The 21,363-nt window shown below is 33.0% G+C and overlaps 2 protein-coding genes across 5 annotated transcripts; both read right to left on the minus strand.

Moving 5' to 3' along the window:
• Positions 1–765: 765 nt before the first annotated feature.
• On the minus strand, positions 766–8,085 carry LOC133672196 (uncharacterized). Of its 3 annotated transcripts, XR_009834811.1 has the most exons (12): positions 7,731–8,085; positions 7,560–7,638; positions 7,337–7,431; positions 7,154–7,258; positions 6,977–7,056; positions 5,164–5,254; positions 4,982–5,089; positions 4,682–4,768; positions 2,500–2,568; positions 2,256–2,398; positions 1,560–1,647; positions 766–1,480 (listed from the first exon to the last, which is right to left on the minus strand). XR_009834811.1 is itself a non-coding variant. In XM_062092611.1 (11 exons), exons 1-10 carry the CDS (start codon positions 7,944–7,946, stop codon positions 2,270–2,272), a joined length of 1,059 nt encoding a protein of 352 aa, XP_061948595.1. In that variant the 5' UTR covers positions 7,947–8,085; the 3' UTR covers positions 766–1,647; positions 2,256–2,269. The 3 variants fall into 3 exon arrangements, 2 of the variants coding, with proteins under 2 accessions (XP_061948595.1, XP_061948594.1); XM_062092611.1 differs by having other exon boundaries at positions 766–1,647; XM_062092610.1 differs by lacking the exons at positions 766–1,480; positions 1,560–1,647 and having other exon boundaries at positions 1,711–2,398.
• Positions 8,086–15,255: 7,170 nt separating this feature from the next.
• Positions 15,256–19,396, minus strand: LOC133702130 (probable methyltransferase PMT17). Of its 2 annotated transcripts, none has more exons than XM_062126357.1 (6): positions 18,851–19,396; positions 17,262–17,966; positions 16,905–17,115; positions 16,430–16,727; positions 15,870–16,337; positions 15,256–15,773 (listed from the first exon to the last, which is right to left on the minus strand). In XM_062126357.1, the coding sequence occupies exons 2-6, from the start codon at positions 17,940–17,942 to the stop codon at positions 15,542–15,544; spliced, it is 1,890 nt and encodes a 629-aa protein (XP_061982341.1). In that variant the 5' UTR covers positions 17,943–17,966; positions 18,851–19,396; the 3' UTR covers positions 15,256–15,541. The 2 variants fall into 2 exon arrangements, with proteins under 2 accessions (XP_061982341.1, XP_061982350.1); XM_062126366.1 differs by lacking the exon at positions 18,851–19,396 and adding an exon at positions 18,607–18,806.
• Positions 19,397–21,363: the final 1,967 nt, after the last annotated feature.

The following is a 21,363-nucleotide window of genomic DNA, read 5'->3' on the forward strand; positions in this document are numbered from 1 at the left end:
CTCAGGAGCCTACATGAAAGCACCACGCACACGAACATATTATTTTTTTCACTTTTCCAGTGTTGTAAAGATTATAAATGTCCGAAGTTTAATCAATGATGAATTCAATTCAAATTAGTTCATTTAAGTACCATGAAGTTTGCAGGCTGATTTAAATGTTTGAAAAACAAGATATTCGTTGTTAGTCCACTTAATTAAATTATGCAGAGAGAATGCACTGTTTACCTGTTGATTCCACGTTTGCTCATTTGTTCCATGCCTATGGTGAATGTTTTTTTTTTTTTAACGTGGATGTCCTGATCAATTTGCATATATTTCAACTAATTCCATGAATTTTGAAATTAACGACCATATAAACTTTCGGTGATTATCATATTAGCAACCATAAGACTCGAACCTGAGACCATAAAAAAAACAAACATTTTAATTTCAAATTCTTACCAATAAACACCTACTAGATAGTTGCCTATGATAAATATTATTAAACTCCTATGATGTAACAGTTAATCCCATAAGCTTGTTGATCTAAAGTTTGATTTTAGTGAGGTTTTATATTAAATTACATCTCAAAATCTTATTCTTTATCATCTTAATTATTTTTTAAAAAATCTTAACATAATATTATTTTAAATTAATCTAGATAGATTAATCCACGTAACGTAACTTTAACTTGTAACTCAAATCTCAGACTGAATCATGAGTCCAAATGGATTTTATAACTATGGCTTGTGCCTGGTTAGCTAGTGGATATCGACACCCGAACAATTGATGGTAACACTCGCAATTGTTGATAGCATTAATTTACGAAATGAAATCAAACATTTTGGATACTTTCAGGAATTATTTAAGAAATGAAATCAATCCACTTATCCAGTCAAGGAATCTCTTTCTTGGGTTACACTCTTTTGAATCGAGTGATGTAATCCCAAACAGCTTTCTTCAAAGGCTTTCGCGTGGGTAGAGAGTACCATTGGACCCAAAGGGCATTGCCCTATTTCTTCAAATTGGTGACGCAGGCCTGTCAGATCCCACAATGGTTGTAAATAAATAAAATTCAAGCCTCAATCCGCCGGTCACATCACTTGTTCTTGGAAGAGAGGGAGGATATTCCCTCCCACGCAAAAAATCAGAGAGACAACCAGCTCAGTCAGCCGCAAAATGGAGCAAGCAAGCGTCTTTTTGTCAAATTGACGAATGGGTTGGTTTTACAAGCAAGCTCTGCAAAAACCCTCATCAGGTTTCTAAATCATCGCCGGAAACACAATCATTTCTACCCACGAAGCCCGGAGACCGTACCATCACCTAATTCGATACCTGGCATTCACTGATGCCCACTTTCCGGTCCGAGGATAACTATTCAGATTTCGACAAGGCTGATGATGAGTAGAGTTGCACGTGCAGAGAAAGAATGAACATTTTGTGCTCTCGCATGGCATCCACTTTATTAATGTCAAGGCCAATCATTTAATGATTCCCGTCACTGCATTTACCATTTCCCACACTGCCGAATCAGTACGCAAAAATTTGAGGGAAAAAACTGCATGAGGAAATCACCGTACTTTCCAAGCAAAGAGGACACCGTGACTTGATCAGAGGTGGAGAGGACGTGAGCCACTTAACGAAGACGACAACACTGATTCAGTCAGGCTGATTCTCAATTTAAAAAAAAAAAAAAAACCAGCACAGTTATCAGTAAGATTTAGCGCAATCTTCACAAGAAAAATCTCAAGTTGAACAAATAAAATACGTGGAAATTTTGTTCAATGAAATACACGCTACTAGCAGAACACTTGAGAAAATTAAAGGGTTGCACTACTCCCGTTAACACAATCTCTTTATAGCTGCTTTTCTGAAGTGTGATAATTTGTAAACAAAAACTCAAGATTCTCGCCTATGATAACTTCGTAAATAACTTGTCAAGGACAAAGGACCACGCTTTCATTATGCGAGACTGAAACTCAGACCTCTACCTAAACTAAAGCCAAACAGTAGATTACAGGACATATGACAGATAACTAAGAGGGTTTTATTGCTGACCGTTTGCATCCATCTCTCTGAGTGATCAAGTTCACTTCATGGCCAGGTTCCACGATTAGGATGGGAGCTATAAACACGTAAATGGCAAAAGGGTATAATGAAATGAAGGCCTAGAGGAGAAACTTTCATTGCCTCAGCTTCAACAAAACATGTTTCGAGACCCATGAAAGATCATTCCAAAATTGAGATTCTATAGAGAATGGAAGGAGTGATCCTACAGGTTAGAAGTGCCTCAATCCATCTCCTGCTTGCTCTTGCTTTTCATTTTTGCCTTAAACCTTGACTTCACCATTAGTATCTCTACTGTGTTTAAGAAGTTCCCGACTGCCATAAAGACCAAAAGGACACCACAGAAAATAACCTGCCAGAAACGGATTCTGTCACGAAATTGAATGCTGCAAATTTGTACGGATGTAGATTGCTGGATCTTAAAATGGGGGAAAGAAAGTAATAAAAGCATACCTGCCACTCGGAGGTGACCCCCTTGTATGCAGTCCTGAGCAGCTGTAGTCCCACATATGCCTCAAAACCCTATATCAAGTCCAGAAGCACATACAATTATTCAGGTCAAAACTCAATTCCAGAAGCACTACAATATAATCAGGTTGAACTCAGGCCATCATGCTTACTTCAACAATTCAAATGTCAAAATTTCTAGTAGTAGATCACACTAATTGCATTATCATTTGAAAAACCTAATGCTTCTTCAATTTCCTTCAAACAAATGTGCAGCTGAAGAGGAAGCCTGTTGATGCTTTGTTAAACAAGCGCAAAGCCTGCCAACCCAAATGAGGCACTCATGATTAAACTAGAATTTCCTGCCTTTTGTGAGACCTCAGAATTTGGTAGAAATGAAATCAATTCAACACCATTTACTCAATTCCAGGGTTTGGAAAGCTCTAAGCAACTGATATGAATTCCACAACCCGTTGGAACCACTAATTTCTGTATGATGGCAAATTGCACCATTAGAATTGACCATTAAGCACATACAAAGTCGGTGCAGTTTGCTTCAGAATTGACCGTTGAGAACTTTATCCCAAAAACACCCTCCTCGTCTGCTTCGCAAAGTTTTTTTTGTTTTCCTTCAACACCAATCTTGTCCCAAAGACACCTTCGGAGAATGGGAAGATGGTCACAACAAATTAATTTTGAGTTGATTTGTTGGTGGCAGTCATGATTTTGTTAGGTTTACTCTTTAATGATAGAGGCACATCCTATATGTGGAAATCAGTTGGTTTACAGTTGGTTTACTCTTTAATGATAGAGGCACATCCTATATGCGGAAATCTGGATCTTCTCACAATCAAGTTGCTAGTGGTAGTTTGGATGTTAATTTCTCAGAAAGAAAAAAAAAATATCTGTCTTAAAGATTCAGGCAAAATTGGTTGAATGTTCACTCTTGGTTTAAGCAAACACAGAGTGGTTCTATAGTGGTGTATCATCTGCCATGTCTATCCAAACAGAACCCTCTTTTACATGGATCTCTGCCCTGCTCCTTGGAAACAATTTGATCCTGCATCTATGGATACAAGCAGTTCATTGTCCCCTTCCTTTCCGCTCCGGCCTTGAATGCTACTAATAAAGTCTACAGTAATGGTCCCTTGGACTTGGAAAGTAATACAGAAAATGGCTAGCCCATAGAATATTTGTTTAGAATTTATATCCTGCACTTTCATCTCTAGTCTATAGCTATCATCTATTGTTGTGGAGGATTGGCAGGTAGAAGATTAGTTGCGGTTTGGTTAAGTTCAAATAATAAAATAAAATTTAGATAGAGGTGGCAGGTATAAATGATGCAGGAGCAGCATCAAAGCAGAATGTCAAGTTTGTTGGGTTTCTTTTAGTTGGGTTTTTATCGTTTTCTATTTTGGTTATCTGTTATTTTATTAGGATTTATTTGAACAGCTTGGATTAAGTTATTTTTAAGGCTAGGATTTCTTTTTATAAGGGTTTGCATAACCATTTAAGGGCTACCACTGTTGTAAGGGATTATAACTATTTGTACTTGAGATTTTATATGAAAGAGTTATTTCTTTTCCAGGCCATATAGTCCGGTAGACCAGCCATGGCCATAGGCTGTGTTGGATCTCTTTCACTCTCTTTAATCACATCAATAAATGATAGAGATAAGACAGAAAATGATGGTTGGGAAGAGGGCAAGTTGGGTGAATGATGTATTTCGAGTAACTCAATTCAAATGAATACCACAATTTTAAAACAAATTTCAAATCCAAGAATTCAATTAGAGAATCAATTAATTCAGTCCACTTAAAGCATTGAAATCAATTCTAGTTTCTAGTTTGGAATTGATTCCAAACAAGTGGTTCATTATGCTCCTTAGTCTACTTCATTAGAGTAGCATGTCTTTGCATCAAACTCAATTTCACAGCAAAAGAACATGAATTTCTTAGCCCACCAAAATAATTTAGTGAAAACTACAGCCTTTGTCAACCAGGCTGGAATCAGTTCATGTTTGTAATGCAATATTCAATTGCTATCAGATCAACACTTTGCTTCATTTGTTCAAACCATACAAAGTATATACAATATTAGGTCTAATCTTAAGATTAGTAGAAAGATGCAAAGAGCAGGCCTGTTCCATCTGTATATGAGAACACCAGTTAAGAGGTAGCATAAATACCTGCAGAATGAAGAGTATAGGACACAACAGCCACAACTGCCCATCCACACCAGCTGTTTCTCCCCACACAACATCCATTCGCTTAGCCTAAAATAACAATTAAACAAAAAAGGATTGAAAATATGATGTGCTAATTAATATGCATCTGAAGTAGAGACAATTCCCATCCTGCACAACAGACCAGTAGACAAGCTTCACCAAACCACAAACCTCATAAGAATTAAGATGGAAACAGACCACACCAAAAGTAAAGCATCCAGTGATGCTTTGCAGGGCATACAAGTGATTTTAAGATGATACCTTTCCCAAAGCAATACGGGTATAGAGTCTCTGGCGTTGATATCTATTTTGCAAAAGCATTGCAACTCCTTGCATCATAGCCCATTGCAAGAACAGTTGTACCCCTCTCTGAGCAAGATTCAAGGAATTGTTAACAAATACAAACAGACAACGCATTTAGAATCTAATGGAAAAATAGTAACCTGCTTCTGAGCACAATTTGGTTGACCTTTAATCTCCCATGTGAGACTAACTACGGCCATAATCATAGCACAATAGTGATGGTTGATCCACCTGCAAAAACATATTATCTACTTTGTTGAGATATTCTTGTGCTAATCCAGGGGGACATCAATAACTAATGAAACTGGCATTTCCATGCATGATGATGAACATCATACTTTTGTGAATGCTCTATGAGCGGAATAAGCCTTGTGCGAGAGCAAGACTATTAAGCAGAAATGGCCCAGAAGAATGGAAAACTAAATCCAAATAGACCACAGAGCTGAAAATTAAAGTGCTTATGACTCTAAGTTGTAAACCCACTTGAGATTCTCCTGCCTAGACCACACCTAGGGAATGGTTTTTAAACTAAGCTGTACTCCATGGTTTTTAAACTAAGCTGTATTCCATGGTTAAGAAACCTACCAAACAAGAAAATTCTAAGGTTTCCAACTTCTTTTTTCCACGTTCCATATGATTTTATCATGTTCCAAACATATTTCTAAGAGGGTGATGAAAGGAGAGTCTATAAATGATTAGTTTCTAGAGCTGAACACAAAACTGAGCTATTGTGCCAAGTAAAAATATCATTTTCAGTTTTTAGAAGTTTCGCCTATTTCTTGAGGTGAAAGGCCTTTTAAACCCTTTTTAGGCTAACAATGAGCCTAGAAGGACAGCTTCATATGACAACAGTCTTTCTGCTAGGAAGAGTGGTGGTTTTATGCACCAGTCATCATACTACCATCAATCCAACATCCTTCTTCACAAGCTTTATGGTTCGGTCTTTTGTCTGCTCAAAAGTTATAATTTCACCAAATGACAAGTTGTTCAAAAACAGAACATTAGTTCATAAGACTGCTACAGGCATCTAAAACTATCAACTGTATATGGAGTACCCGCCAATTAGGAACAAGTACCAAGTACCAGGAACCATTACACTTTGCTACTCAAGTCCCTAAGCAAAAAATAGTATAGCTTATGACTAAAACATCAATTCCGCTGTAATAGTGCTGAGTGCACCCTATGATTCTATCCGCTGAGTTATTGATGAGTTGCAGACAAAAGGAGAACAATAACCTCATGGCTGGAAGATTGTGGCAGATCGCCAAACAAAGCAGGCTTAAGATTCATGTTGCGAGAAAATAGGTAGAGTTATTAGCTACATCTAATGAATGTAGCCGTTTCTTTTACAATCATGGAATTTGTGAAACTCAAAAATGTGGAAAGCATGAATGAGAGATTGTTCATAATGACAAATGGTGAACCTAGCAATTACTAGAAGTTAAGATTGTGGAACTAATACCACCTTAGGGCCATAAATACAAAGACAGGAAGAACATGAAGGTTAATACACTTCACTAACTGAATCAACTTAAGATTTATCAGCAGACCTGCTAGAAAGCAATAGTTTGTGGTTGCAAACAAGAAGTCTGCTTGATCAAGTTGTATGTCTTCAAACTAAAGAAAGGATGTTAATCTCTGTTATTCCCCCCACCCCCATCCCCCTCTGTTTTTTGCACTTTTGATTGACTCCACTACAGTAAACTTGGAAGTCTTCCAAGTCAAGGTCCAACTAAAACTTTAAGGAAACAACTATTCATACGGCACAATGCAATGAATCAGCTGCTACAATATATTTTGAGCCAATCCAGAATGCTAAAAAAGAATTCACCCACTAAATTCGAACTGCTTTAGACGCATCGAATTATTAGCATTTACCATGCAGAACACTATAAAGAGCACACAAAGCTCAGACAACATATTAAAGCACAGAAAAGCCAGAATTGCAATTACCATGAACGAATATCGCTTCCATTGGCTCTCAGTATATTCTCTCTCAGAGTCAATCCAGTGTAGAGAAACAATAGCCACGCCTATCAAAGCACAAGCCAAAAATGTAAAAACCTGATCTTGCACGAAATAAGAAAATATCAGCAAAATCTCTCAATTCATCAAAATCCAACAAATTACCTGATACAATTGAACTGGAAACGCAGGCAAGCACCCATTCCAGACCCAAGACCTCAAACAAAGCAAAACCGATGGGAAAAATAGAAACAAAAGTGCGGTCCTATCCTGCTCCCGGAGAAACACAACACTGTAATTTTCAATAAAATTTTAAAAGAGATAAAATTAAAACAAAATAAAGCATACCCTGTAACTGTTATACTCCTCTTTAACCTTGAACTGCACATCTTTACGAGAAGCACGCACATTAATCGGTCCCAAAAACATTTTTAGAAAACGCCCTGCACGCAAATATCAACAACATATCTCATTAAACTCCAGATAATTTATTTGATCTGTCCATTAATCAATTAAGAATAGTCCAATAATAATAGTAGTAAAAGAATTACATCTTGAGGAAAAAAAAGACCTTGAGGCTTTGAAGGAAGAAAAGAAGAAGCATCTCCATCAGCTATAATACATCTTGCTTTCTGTAAATCTTCTTCAAGCTAAACAAAACAACACAAAATCAATCAATCAGAAGAGCAAAAGAGATCCAATTTACACAACAACAGAGCAAATACTCAATCTAATTAACTACCTTGGCAGCTAATTTAGGAGCGAGGTGATTGCTGCGGTCAAGAAGAGAACTGCAACGCCGAATAGAAGACTCAAGAGAGAGAGCTTTTTGGCGAACAGATTGTTCGTCGTGAGCAGATTTAGCAATTAAAGAAGCAGCGGTTTCTTGCAACTCCTTGGCTTGTTCCACCACTCGACCTACCTCTTCCTCCACCGTGTCCTCCGCCGCAGCCGCCATTAATCGGTGTGGCTTTCTGCTTCTTCTATTTTAATTTTTCCTGGTTTGCGTGATTTTGGCTCTTTTTTCTCTCTCTTGTATGATAAAGTTATGTGATAAGTGAAGATATCCTCGTCTTTTTGGAAACAGAAAAAAAAATCCTCCGCATGCATAATTTTATTGAGAATTTAAATTTAATTTAGATGGAGATTTTATTTAAATTAAATGATATATTAATTTGATAAAACTCCGTCCATCTTAATAGTTTTAATTAATGATTCATTTAATTTGACTAAACCTGTTATAATCAAGATATTAACTTGGGTTGATTTAGTGATTGGTTAATTAATTTAATGACTCAAAGCAATTATTTTATGGTGTGAGCAAACTACAATTGAGTCCTCTAACAATTATATGAGTTTTGATTATGGGTCCACTTGTCAAAGTTTGAATCAAAGAAAAGAGAGAAAAGAACATCAAGATCTATCTCTAATTCCCCTTCAATCTCTTTCATGTATTGGATTAAAGGTGTGATTTGAGATTAATTAGCTTAATTTGATTTTTAAAATGCATGAAGGCAAGAGCAATATTTTTTTGTTTTTTTTTTAAAGGGTGTCATGCAAGAAACAATCATGTGTTTTTTTTATGCCAACACTAAGTTCATGCCTCTCATTTTATTATCAAAGGTAAAATATTTATGTGAAACTAAAGAATTTATGTGAATTTTATTCCCCATATCTATATCTAAAATTTAAATATTAATGACAAACAAGGAGATACAAACACAATCCATCTATATAATTTAATAAAAACAAATTATTTTTAGATTAATATGGGTGTCTGGATCAGCTTGCGTGCACATCGATTAATTTTATGGGTCCTAAAATTAACAACCATGTATACCTCAAGTGGCTCTGAGATTTATGGGACTCAAACTAGTGATCTTTGAAAAGTAAACTCAAAATTTAACTAGTTATGTTACACCTTTTAGAATTGAAATGGATTTTTTCTGTACGAATGAGTGATGGTTTCTCAAACACTATATAGCCAAACATGCATTTCTCCATGGTATCACATAACTTTGAGTCTTATTTATGAATTTATAAGGAATTGATTACTATAAATTAACGGTTCAATTGAAGACTTTTGGCAAAAATGAGGGATCTAACTGAATTTAAGTCATACTTGAAGGAGTTACATGTAGTTTAAGTAATATATTTTTATCACACAAAAAAAAATTAAATAGAAGACCAAATGGTTTGAAAGGATCAAGGTTCGGTCGACATATGAAAGGCTTTTAGATAGGTGATAGTTTTGCAGAGCAAATAAAGATTAAATTTTGTGAGAATAATATGGCAAATAATAATTAATTACATAAGAGATATTGTTCGTGTATCATGTACAAATAAATATATTTAACTTTTTTTATGAATAATGTTGTTGAGTTTCAAATTTATACAATGAAGGACTCACATAAAATCAATTTAATAAGACTTCAACTTATTTCATTCAAAAAATTATTTGATACATAACTTTCAAACTATATCTACTTATTAAATTAAATCCAACCAGTTTCATAGATTGATCAAAAATTTAATTTGGATTGGGTTCAAGAAAATTCAGGTGGAAGTTTACTCAGTCAAAACATAATTTATATTTTTAATAAAAAAAATTAAAACAATATTATTTCAGATTAATTTAGATTAACTTATTTAATCTATGATTCAAACCTAGCATTTAGCTAAATTTAATATTTTTATATCTATTTATATATAAACACATAAAAATACTAAATAACATCAAATTAAAAGTCCAAAACTATAGAAAACAATTCTCAATTGAAAGGAAAAACAAGAATAAGCTAAAAGATCCAATTTATAATAATGGAATAAAAACTATTGATTATTCACATCCACGAAATGCTTCACGCCTTGGTAGATTCTCCTTCACAAGTATTCACTTCTATTATGCTCTAAAATAATATTATTTGATTCTCCACTGCTAGCATATGTCTCATTCCTTTTTTAAGCTATATTATATAGTATTTTTGGGTCGAGTATATTATTTGAAAAAGTAAATGTGTTATTCTTTTATCATCTTTTTAAAAACTATAATATATAGTATATTATTTGAAAAAGTAGATGTGTTATTCTTTTTTCATCTTTTTTTAAGCTATAATAATATTTTTGGGTCAATGTTGATATATCAAAATTAAATATTTATCCCATCGGGTTTAAAATAGATTATTTTATTATTTGAAATCCGTGACTAAGGAAATTTTCCTTGCTCTAAAATGAATTGTTTCTTTATTTTTTATTTATTTTTTTCTTTGAATTTTCTTTATCTCAATTGAAAAGCCTAGAAATTTAAAGTCAAAATTCTACGGTCGGCAGCACAAATATACATATTAGTGGGTGTTTCGAAAATATCTCTTATCCTACAGCTATTTTGATCCTTATCCTAATTTTTATTTTTTTCTTATCATAGACTTATTTCTTAAAACGTCACCTTTAGTTAATTGATAAATTATTACATGAAAAATTTCTAATTCCACTTTTAGGGTAGATTTGTCTGACCCAACACTGGAATTGAATTAAAAAAAAATCAAAATTACTCGTTAATTATTTCTATTAAAATTATTGGTTTTAATTTGATTATTTTTTTATTTGACCAATTAAATCACGAAAAAACTTAGTTGGATTAATTGTGCTTTAATGAGTTTTAATCTTTTCTAGTTTAATTTAAAATTTAATTCGAATTAAATTTTAAATTCTAAGTGATTAATAAGACCATACCGATTTTCACCATCTAAAGCAAGTCAAGCACTTGAACATTCTCTGCTACTAAAGCATGAAAGTAATTTTAAAGAGAAACCCCTTCTTATCCTATATCTATATAAAAAATTCACATTTGCCCCTTATATTTTCATTTTATTCAATTGCATTCAAATCATGACATTTGTCGATCCGATTGATAGAAACTAGGGTGATTATTTTCGGCTCGATTCGGTTTTTATCAAAAAAAAAGTAACCAAATAAAAAAAAAAGCAAAAAAAAAACCCTGGAACCGAACCAAAACCCGTTTAAACTGGTCGGTTTCGGTTCGGTTCGGTTCGAGTTTTCAGGACAAAAACTAGTTCAAACTTGTTTGGCTCGGGTTTTTTGGGTTTGGCTCGGTTTTTTCCGGTTTGGCTCGGTTTGAGTTTGGTTTGGTTTTTTCGGTCTCAGGCTTATAAAACCGAAACCAAACCGGTCGGTTTTTTCAAAATATTAGTCGGTTTTTTTCATAGTTCGGTTTTTTCAGTTATTTTTTTTTGTCTTCTCAATTTAATTAATTTTTCAATTTTTTTTACTCACCCCTAATAAAAACCAACAAGGATTACCATAAACCTTATCATATAAGCATTCAGGAAGAAACGGGAGTTCATATCTTTCAAAAATATATATATTTTAATCCATCAAGCAATTTTGGATAAAAAATACTATACGAAATCTTTGGTTTTTTTCTTTTTCGCATAACCCTTTTTAGAACTAGCATGTTTGTAGTGATTGACTTAGGAAGAGGATAATAGATTTACAAGTTTTCCCTTTTCTTCTCAAACTTCAAATTAGGGAATTACCAATGATCTCAATCAAATTTAATTTAGTATTTATGAATGAATTACTAGAAAAATAATATAGTAAAGTCTAAAATCTACCTCTTAATAACTTTGAAAGGTCTAATTTAACTGGTCAGGTTCTAGATTTGTTCTTTAAAAATCACTAGTTCGAGTTTCAGAAACCTCTAAATCATTAAAAACCTATATAATCATTAACTTTAAAACCTATAAAATTAATTAAAATACATATAAACTAAACCGACTAACCATATTAATACACACATCCTAGAAGACAGGAGAACCTGACTTAAATTCATGGCCTGATATTTGATTAAAATAGACAATCCCCACTAGATTTTCTGACCAATTTTTTTCATTATTGCCAATAAATTAATGAGTGCAACTGCGCAGGTCAAAAGGACTGCAGGCAGTTTTGAAGCCTAACCTATAGTCCTTTAGCCACCCCATCCAACAACCAGGTAGGGCTAGCATTTGGTATGACCTTTTGGTAGTAGATCAACTGGCATTTGGCATGACCTCTAGGCCCTCTTCGTTCATTTTTTTTAATTTTTTTTTTTTGGATTTTTTTCTTCATTAATTTCTTGAAAGAAAAGTGACCATTTGCTGTCAAGACATTTACATATCACTTTCATGACAGACCAGGTCCGAGTTACTGAGTTAGTGAGTTGATCCGTCAGCCTATATTAAATCTTATAATTATGTTAATTTGTACGTGATAAATACAAAATCAATCCAACTTCGTATAGTTAATTTCATTTGGTGATTAGAGAGGTTTGCTATATCTCTTGACTTTTTAAGGTTTGAACCTTAAAACCAACTTGTAAAAAAAAAAAACTTTGAAGTTTAAATACACCAAGTCTATATAAATTTTTTTAATTGAAAATATAGTCTTACATAAAAAATTTAGTCTTAAATAAAAAATAAATATATGTTTAGTATTGTGGTACAAAGTATTTTTTAATTGAAAATATATTAAAATAATTTTTTTATTTTTTGCATCAACACATCAAAATTATCTAAAAACACAAAAAAAACATTAATTTGATCTTTTTTAGCAAAAAACACTTTGAAAAGTTAGTTCCAAAGCAAAAATACTCGCTCACTTGGGCACTTAAGCACTGTTTGTTTTTGTAGTGTAAAAATATTTTTGAAAAAAATTGAGTGTTTTTTTTACTTTAAATTAATTTTTTTCATGTTTTTATGGGTTGATATCAAAAATAAATTTAAAAAAATAAAAAAATATAGTATTTTAATATATTTCAAAGCAAAAGGTATTTTAAAAAATTATTGTTACTATAATACTAAACGAGCTTGTAATCTGCCCAAAAGCCACATACATGACCATTTGCTTATGTAGTTGTTTGTTTAGAAAATAACGTCAACTTATATTAATTTTTTAAATTCATAATCTTAGGTGGTGACTAAACTGAAAAGCACCATATCTGGAAAACAACTATTTAAAAGCTTAGCTTAACCCGACGGGTTAACCCATATCCCAAGTGACCCTTAGCTTAGATCGGCTCGAGTTTCAAAAAAAATTAAGGGAGAATTTAAATAATGTAATACAATAAAAAACCTGGGTTGACCAATGTTTCGGTTAACCTGGGGAAAATCCAGTCAAAACATGTTTACTATTTTTTTTAAAAAAAAAATGGTATCATTTTAACTTTTTTATAAAACAAAAAGATATAGTTGACTTGGATTAACTCGAGCCAACTCACTCGACTCTTGACCTGATAATAATCTTGGATTGACTATTGGGTAGGGCCTAGAAACAATGGGAAAACCCAAAAAGACCAAATCTCAATAAATAAAATGTCAAATGATGATATAAAAAAATTAAAGGATAAAAAAATAGCAATTAAGAGAATAAAAACCTCATTTGAAAAGAAAAATTGAGAGCATAAATTAAAATTTTAAATTGAATGGTAAAATTAAAAAAATAAAAATTAACAAATGAATCAAAAAATAAAAATAAAGAGAATGAGGACCGGATTTTTAAAAAATAAAAAATCAAGATTATAGATCCAAGGTTGGAATTGAAAACAAATTAAAATTTGATAAAAAAGATAAAAATTAAAATTAAAAATCAAAACATTAAGATTCAAACCTTAAAATATATATATTGAACCGAAGGGCAAAATAAAAAAAAAATTATATTCACAAAAGAATCCAAAACAAAGAAAACCAATTTTCAACGAACTCAATGATGATGGATGAAATTTTTTAAAATAATTGAAGTCAACCCGATCCAACCTTCAGAATTTATGACACAGATCATGAGGCTGAATCATAATATAAAAGACAAACCTGAAAAAAATAACAATGTAAAATTCTAAACCAACCAAAATAATTAGCGATAAACTTGAAAAAAAATTTTAAAAAATGTAGATTTGAAAAGAAATAAAACAAATTTAACACACAAAAATACCAAATCATAAGGGATGAAATTGAAAAACAATTTCAATTAAGAAAATGATAGCAACTAAAAATAACATTCAAAAGAATGAGGACCATATTTGATATACAAATATATTGTCAATAAATGAAATCGAAAGATAAATTAATTCAATAAAGGATTCAAGATTGAAAACATCACAATTAAAATAATAAGGATCAAATCTAATATAAAAACAAAGTGTAAAGGGATGAAATTGAAAAAAAAATTAACTTAATAAATGATCCAAGATCAAATACATTACAATTAAAAAAAATAAGGATCAAATTTAATATATAAAAAAATCAAGGAATGAAATTGAAAAAAAAAATTAACTCAATAAATTATTCAAGACAAAACCTAACTTAACTTAACAAACAAAAAGATATATATATATATATATATATATATATATATATATATATATATATATATATATATATATTGCAATAGTCACATGAGAATTAAAAAAAAAACATAACAAAAAAAAAAACTAAAACAACCTTGCATCCAGCAAAGAGAGTTTATTTAAAAACATTTAAGTAATTAACATGCAGTAGCAATAACAAGTTCTTCAGTTTTGGTTAAAAAAGGCACTACAAGCTTAAGAACACGACCTAGCTTGACAACATTTTGCTATGTTATGGCATATTTCAACATCATATAGATGATGGCATGACAAATCCTAAGGTAGGTGGTCAATTCCTAGATGCCAATGCCACTTAGAAGTAGTGCACTTGCCGGGGAGTTTGGGAGTGGCTCTCTCCATGGATTACTTCAGCAAGCATTGATTGTTAACCAAATCAAAATGTTGGTTCCTCAGGTTTTTCTTCATTGTGCACAAGATAATCTCACCAGCCATCTTGCCTCTTCCATCTTCTTGTAGAAGAAGGTGTTTTGTTCTTAAGAAGGAGATGTCCGAACGGTTAAAACCAAAGAAAATTTAAAAAGAACAAACAAAATAGCTCTATTTTAATAAAAAATAATTAACCTAAATTGACTCAATGACCCAAGAGTTGACCTAGTAACCCAAATCCCTTTTCAATTCAGTCCTCTAATCAGGCATTTTTTTTCCAGGCTCAATTCCCTATAGTCCAAAACCTATCAAGCTTAATGACATTATAGTTTGATTGAATGGAGGATGGCTAGGGCTTACATTTGGCCAATATTTCATGTTGTTCAGTCATCATCATGGATTGCAGTTGATAACAATGACTATGAGTGGTCTGGATTTATGACTTGGAAGAATGTTCTTGTGAGCTTGCAAAATGATGTAAGAACTCAAAAAGAAAATCTATATTCTGTGATAAACAATATCTCATATTCTCACCTTGACCTCGTCCAAACTATCACTATGACGATAAAAGATGAGAAGAAACACGGGGGGGTAAATTTATCTTCGCTAACATGGAGGAAAAGCCTATCCGTTTTCTCATCCACAAGGATATATATCCTTGACAAATAATCTGATTCAACATGATGGTTACCAAAAAAGAAAGGAAAAGATAGAAAGGAAATGAAAAGGGGTTTCTGGAAGAGTAAGGAATTACACTACTATGGCTACTCCTTTTGTTTTTGCTTCTTTTCACCAGTCCAGTAAGTTTTGACAGCAACAAGAATTTTCTCTGGGTTAAAAGGTCCACTTTCATGGTCCATAATTTGGCTCTTCCACCTCATGCCATTTGTTATGGTCTGAATCTTCACAAGAACCTCTACTGTATCCCTGAATATCACTGTCCCTTCTGGCCTCAGAATTCTATCCATCTCCAGCAGAATGTGGGTTATGTCACACCTTGAATACAAAAAAAATGAAGACATATTCAATCACGAGATTGTGACTTACAAGATCATGGCGATCAAAAATAGCTTTTCAGAATTCAAGTGTTACCTGTCCTGATATATACTAAACACCCCACCGGCATGGATGAGATCGTACGTTCTTGGATATGTTGAGACTGCCTCACACCAATCTTGATATGTTCCAATGAAACCGCGTTCATAGATCACACCAAGTGTGTCTGGATTTGAATTGGCAGGAACCACATTCATAACCCACACTGGATATTTTGCCAAGGCTGCAGCAAATCCTCCAAGCTGTGCATTCATGTCCATTATGTTCCTGTATCTGCCCTTGGTGAGAGGACTAATGATATGCTTATAATTTGTCACTCTATCCTTCCACAGATTATTGTCCTCCTTGAATTTCTCAGCAGTGATTCCTGGTATTGAACCACTGCGAATTCTTGGAGGGATTGCGAATGCACGTGCTGGCCATTTCTCCACGGCACCACCAGCTACTTCATCCGAGCTGCTTACTTCTGGTAATGGAGTTATGCAAACTTCCATTTCTTTGTACCTTTTTTGGTAGAGGTGTCAAATCAAAGGTGTTAGCATATCAAATTAGTATACGGAATACTATGAATTAAGATGTGTATATTTAAAGAATACCAGCCAGCATCTGGATTGTCTGATTTGCATATATGTGGTGTTTTATAGGTCTTCCTGCTTGCAATACAATCAATGTGGTTCAGGGGCTTTTGCCAGACTGAAAGATCATCCTTTTCAACCACTTTCTTCCAGCACAGGCGCTTGGCTACATCCTCAATAGCATCCTGCTCTTGCTTCAAGTCTTCTTGGGTTCTTTCCCAACCTCTCCAGTGTTTCTTCCAGTGAATAGGAGGACCAGATAGAATCCAGTAGCCACCAGGCCTTAAAACTCTATCCACTTCAATTAGATACATACCATCTGTGAAATGAAAGAAAACAACAAACTTAGATCAATAGAAGTTTGGTTGAACCACATTGATAAATGAAAATTTTGTGGTCGTGATTGAGCTCCATTTTTATCAAACTATCTTGGGGGGCAGAAATCCATGCTTCACGTGTTATTCAACACAAGTGCAAGGTAAAATCGAGGGCATACCATATTTATGCCATGGTATCAAGCAACGGGAACAATGAGCCATGTCAAAAGCCCTTGCTGGGTAAGGAAGCCTTTGTGAAGCCATGATACCAATCATACCAGGAACTCCCCTCTCCAACGCAAACCAGACCTGTGCTTCATGTGTATCCCTTGGTGCAAAAGACATTGAAATAATGTCCCTCTTCAACAGGTACGCACCCCAACTCGCAACCTTAACATCCACAAAAAGGACAAGAACAATACACATAAGACCTAGAATGCTGCTAATTCTCATAGAACAAATGTACCTTAAGATATTTGGATAGGATTTGAAACAGAAGTTGAATAGAAAACTTGATATTTTGGCAATTAACTTACACCACAGCCTGTGTCAATTGCAGTTCTGATGCTTCCATCAGTAAGAGGAATGAGCTCATTAATGTCATCAATATAAGCATCAGCTCCACGCGGGAACATGGTGCCTCCACCAGGGAATCTAAATCGGTCACCCTCAACTTGAATCCAATTCTGCACAGCCTTTTCAATACTAAGTTCTTTATGGGGAATATTATCATACCAGGCATAATCACGGCTTTGAGGCCATTTAAAAGGGGTCTTGTATTTAGGCGGAGCAGGTATCAAGCAAAGGAGTAATTCATCCTTTGTTGGGCAATGCCTCTCTCTATATTTCAACATGTTCCTATCAAATTTCCTTCCCCTTTGAGTATCTTGGCAAGGAGTGTACTCACTAAAGGACATGTCGCATGGTGGAAACTCATTAACTGAAGTAGTATTGTTGATCTGACTCTGATGATGGCTATCAAAATCCAAGGCAACTGATGATGAAGATGTTGATGGATTAGAACTAACCGCGGCACGATTTGAAACATCACAGTCTGCTTTAGTGATGGACTGGGTCAGATTTGTGAGTGGGGCGGAATGCTGCCAAGCTCCCAAAACATAAAACAAAACGCAAAGGCCACTGACCCCAACAATCCAAGTTAGGCGCTTTCTCTTCGCTTCTAGCTGATGGTGGTGCTTTGGTGATCCATTAGCCATTTTTATTTATAATCAACAAACAACCTGCAAATATCTCAGACACAAAAGAAATGGGCAGAAATAGATTTAGAGTGATGGGATTGTTGAAAAGGCATAAACATCATTTCATAAAGCTGTCAGCCTCATCAAAATATTAACATTAGACCCCAAAAGGCTCTACTTCCACACATGGACTCATCATTTCAATATTTATTTTGTGAAAAGGAAAAGACAGGCTGCCAATCTGACAGAAAATGGTGTCCACAATGGAACCAGGTAGCAACATTTTCATGAACTTATAGTAATCTGCAGAACCACTGAAGAACTTGGAAGATTCTTCAAGACATGATAAAAAATTAAGGGCAATTTTCCCGATTCACAAATTAGAGGAAACAGAGCAGAGACAGAGCATGGGGTAACTACTCTAAATTCCATTTAAAAGAATTAGCTAGCAGGGGGAAAATTAAGTGTAAAAACAAAAATTAAAAAATAAACAAGTTTGAAAGAGCAAATAAAAATTCAAAAATCCCATGTGAAAAAGACACAGCAAAATCATTACAATCCCAAAATCAAACACCAACATATAACAAGATTTCTTCCAAGAAGATGGTGTAAGAAAGTCACAAATACAAAGCTTACTTGTGTGCACTATTTTTCGTCTAGTGGTTAGATAAGCAAAGCTTACCTCTTTCAAACAACATAAACTCGAGTGCAAGAATCAATATTTTCCAACAAGAAACCAGCTTTTTACAGCCTTTCTTCTTTGCTCTTTGTTTATTTAACCAATAAAGCACAAACCCCCAAAGAAAACTTCAACAGATCCACAAGAAGCCTTCAAGAAACATGCTTATACGTTTTTCTTAACTGTTAATACAAAGGCTTGTCATTTCCTTAAAAAAAGAACTGAAAAGGAGAAGAAAGTACAGTACCTTAAGAAGGTGATTCTCTCTCAGCTGAACACACCCTTCCCTCTAAAAGTAAAACAAGAATCAACAAGAAGCTAAGAACTCAACATGGGTACTCTTTATTTTTCGTGTTACTATCTCTGTGATCAAGTTGCTAGTAATAGCAAGAAAGAAAGCTAAAGAAACTAGCTAGCTAACTAGCTAAAAAAGGTCAAGAAAGGAACATGGAGACAAAGGGACAAAGAAAGGGAGTAGTTGAGGTTATAAAAATGGGTACCGTGTAAAGGAAACACAGAAAGTCTCCACCATTACAGGAACAAGAAGGTGGGGTGGAGGACTTATGACAGAGAGTGTGTGGTTCACTTGGATTTTGTCTTTGTTAATTAATCCAATAATGGAGGAAGGTGGTGACTGGTGAGTTTAGAGAGTTTAAGACTTAGTTAAGAAGAAGAGACAAGGTGGTGGCAGGTTCTGAGCATTCACAGGAGACTGACCAGCCTCTTTTCACTCTCCTCCGTCTAGTTCTTCTCTTTCACTCACTCTTGTTCTATTTTTGCTCTTCTACTTTTATTATTTTATAAATTCTTTAACTTTTTTCCCTTCTTTTTAGGTTCCTCATCCAATCCACTTTCATGAAACCAGGGCAACTCAAACCTACGTCCAGTTTGGTATTTCGTATTATTGTTTTTAAAATTATATTTTATTTAAAAATATATTAAAATAATAATTTTTTAATTTTATTTTTAATATCAACCTATCCAAATAATTTAAAACAATTAAAAACATTAACTTTTTAAAAAATAATTTTACATCATAAAAACAAACAACACCGTAATTTAAACCAAGTTTTAAAAAATAGATAAAAATTAATCTAAATAACATGATGAGTTAAGTTATATATTTTTGATTTAATTAAAACTTAGTCAAAATCTAGTTTAATTTTTTTAAAAAAAATAAATGATATTATTTTTAAATTTTTAAAAATAAAATATTATTAATTTATATTAACTTGTCCAGCACAAATCACTACCCACACTATATTTAATAACATTTATCTTATACTATATAAAAACCTGTATGTCGAAAAGCCAACTTGGCGTATGTTTTTTATTGATTCTTTCCCTCCTGCTTTCTCTTCCCCCATATTCTTTCCTTTTGTTTAAATTTTCAAAACATAGCTTATAGTCAAAAAGGTTATGTCATTTTCATTTTTTTTAAATAAACCTAATAAATTATCTATCTAGTAAATGATTCAGTGTTAAAAATTTAGAATCAAAAAATTTATTTTTTCTATAATTTTAAATTTGAACCATGTGGTTACTATATATAATGGTCATTTAAGGTTTACATAATCGTTAACTTCAAGACCTGTGAAATTAGTTGAGATTTGCGTAAGTTGGCACAAACATCTATATTAATAATAATAAAAAAAAATAGTAGAAGAGTAGCTATGAATTTAGAGCAATAAACCAAAATGAACGTCGATTCTAAACAAAAATCTACATCTAGTGAAAAATCATCACTTTACAATGATTTTGTCGTGGAATTTTCACCGAAATTATGTCCTTCCAATTGTAAATATAACCATTAATAACCAAAAGTGAATACTTTCACTCATTTTTACAACATTTTAGTTCATCAAAAGTGACAAACTCGATTTTTTATATATATATTATCCTGTTTATTTTTGCATTTTAAAAATATTTTAAAATATTTTAAAATATTTTTATTTTTAAATTAATATTTTTTTAGTATTTTGATGCGCTGATATCAAAATTAATTTTAAAAAATAAAAAAATATCATTTTAATACTCGTTTTCAAATAAAAAATATTTTAAAAAACAATCACGATCATATTCTCCTTCCAACTTTTAATATTATGGTAGATTTTACCGTTACAATTAAATAAATAAAAAAAACAATAGTCAAGAACTGTACATGGATGGCCTCCAGAGTAGCAGGGGGGGGGGGTATTGCCTGTAAATAATAATCAATTTCAGAAGTGCTTGTCCAGGTAAAAGCTACAACAGTGAGTGCAAGTTGTTGGCTTATTATCCATGGAAAATGATTTCGTGATTCCATTTTCAAGCCTAGGGTTTTTAAGAAATTCCCTTTATTTTAAGATAAAATAATATTATGTCAAGAAATTAATTAATTAGTTTTTAAAATTTTAAAAAAATACTCAATTTGTTTTTGGAAAAATTGAAGGGGCCTAATTTATGATCTACTCTTAAGGTAGGTATGTAGTGGAAATAGACTCTCCCCTAGCTAGTTTCTAAATTTCCATCAAACCTATTTTAGTATTTGAACATTATCCTGGAATTTTTTTTATTTTTTTTTTGTCTTGTATATCAAGTTTAGAAGCATATTCTTTTTTTTTTTTGAAGTATATTCTTAATTTTATACCTTGATTGTTAAAAAAGAAAAGCACAAAAAATGATACTTCATATCATATAACATATAGCTATTAAACCTATAGGTCAAGTCAAATAAAGTCAAGTCAGAAAACACTGGCTAGATTTCAAGTTGAATAGAAA

This window comes from Populus nigra, chromosome 1 (assembly GCF_951802175.1).
Source record: "Populus nigra chromosome 1, ddPopNigr1.1, whole genome shotgun sequence".
In the NCBI taxonomy this organism is placed as follows: Eukaryota; Viridiplantae; Streptophyta; class Magnoliopsida; order Malpighiales; family Salicaceae; genus Populus; species Populus nigra.

What these genes read in the sequence shown, in the direction of transcription:
- LOC133672196 (XM_062092611.1), bottom strand. Translation starts at nt 7,946, where the DNA reads ATGGCGGCTGCGGCGGAGGACACGGTGGAGGAAGAGGTAGGTCGAGTG. An exon ending in TCTTCCTTCAAAGCCTCAAG is followed by an intron (nt 7,432 to 7,559) that starts GTCTTTTTTTTC and finishes ATTTGCGTGCAG; the next exon opens with GGCGTTTTCTAAAAATGTTT. An exon ending in AGGAGTATAACAGTTACAGG is followed by an intron (nt 7,259 to 7,336) that starts GTATGCTTTATT and finishes CTCCGGGAGCAG; the next exon opens with GATAGGACCGCACTTTTGTT.
- LOC133702130 (XM_062126357.1), bottom strand. Translation starts at nt 17,942, where the DNA reads ATGGCTAATGGATCACCAAAGCACCACCATCAGCTAGAAGCGAAGAGA. An exon ending in GACAATCCAGATGCTGGCTG is followed by an intron (nt 16,338 to 16,429) that starts GTATTCTTTAAA and finishes CTACCAAAAAAG; the next exon opens with GTACAAAGAAATGGAAGTTT. An exon ending in TTTAGTATATATCAGGACAG is followed by an intron (nt 15,774 to 15,869) that starts GTAACACTTGAA and finishes TTTGTATTCAAG; the next exon opens with GTGTGACATAACCCACATTC.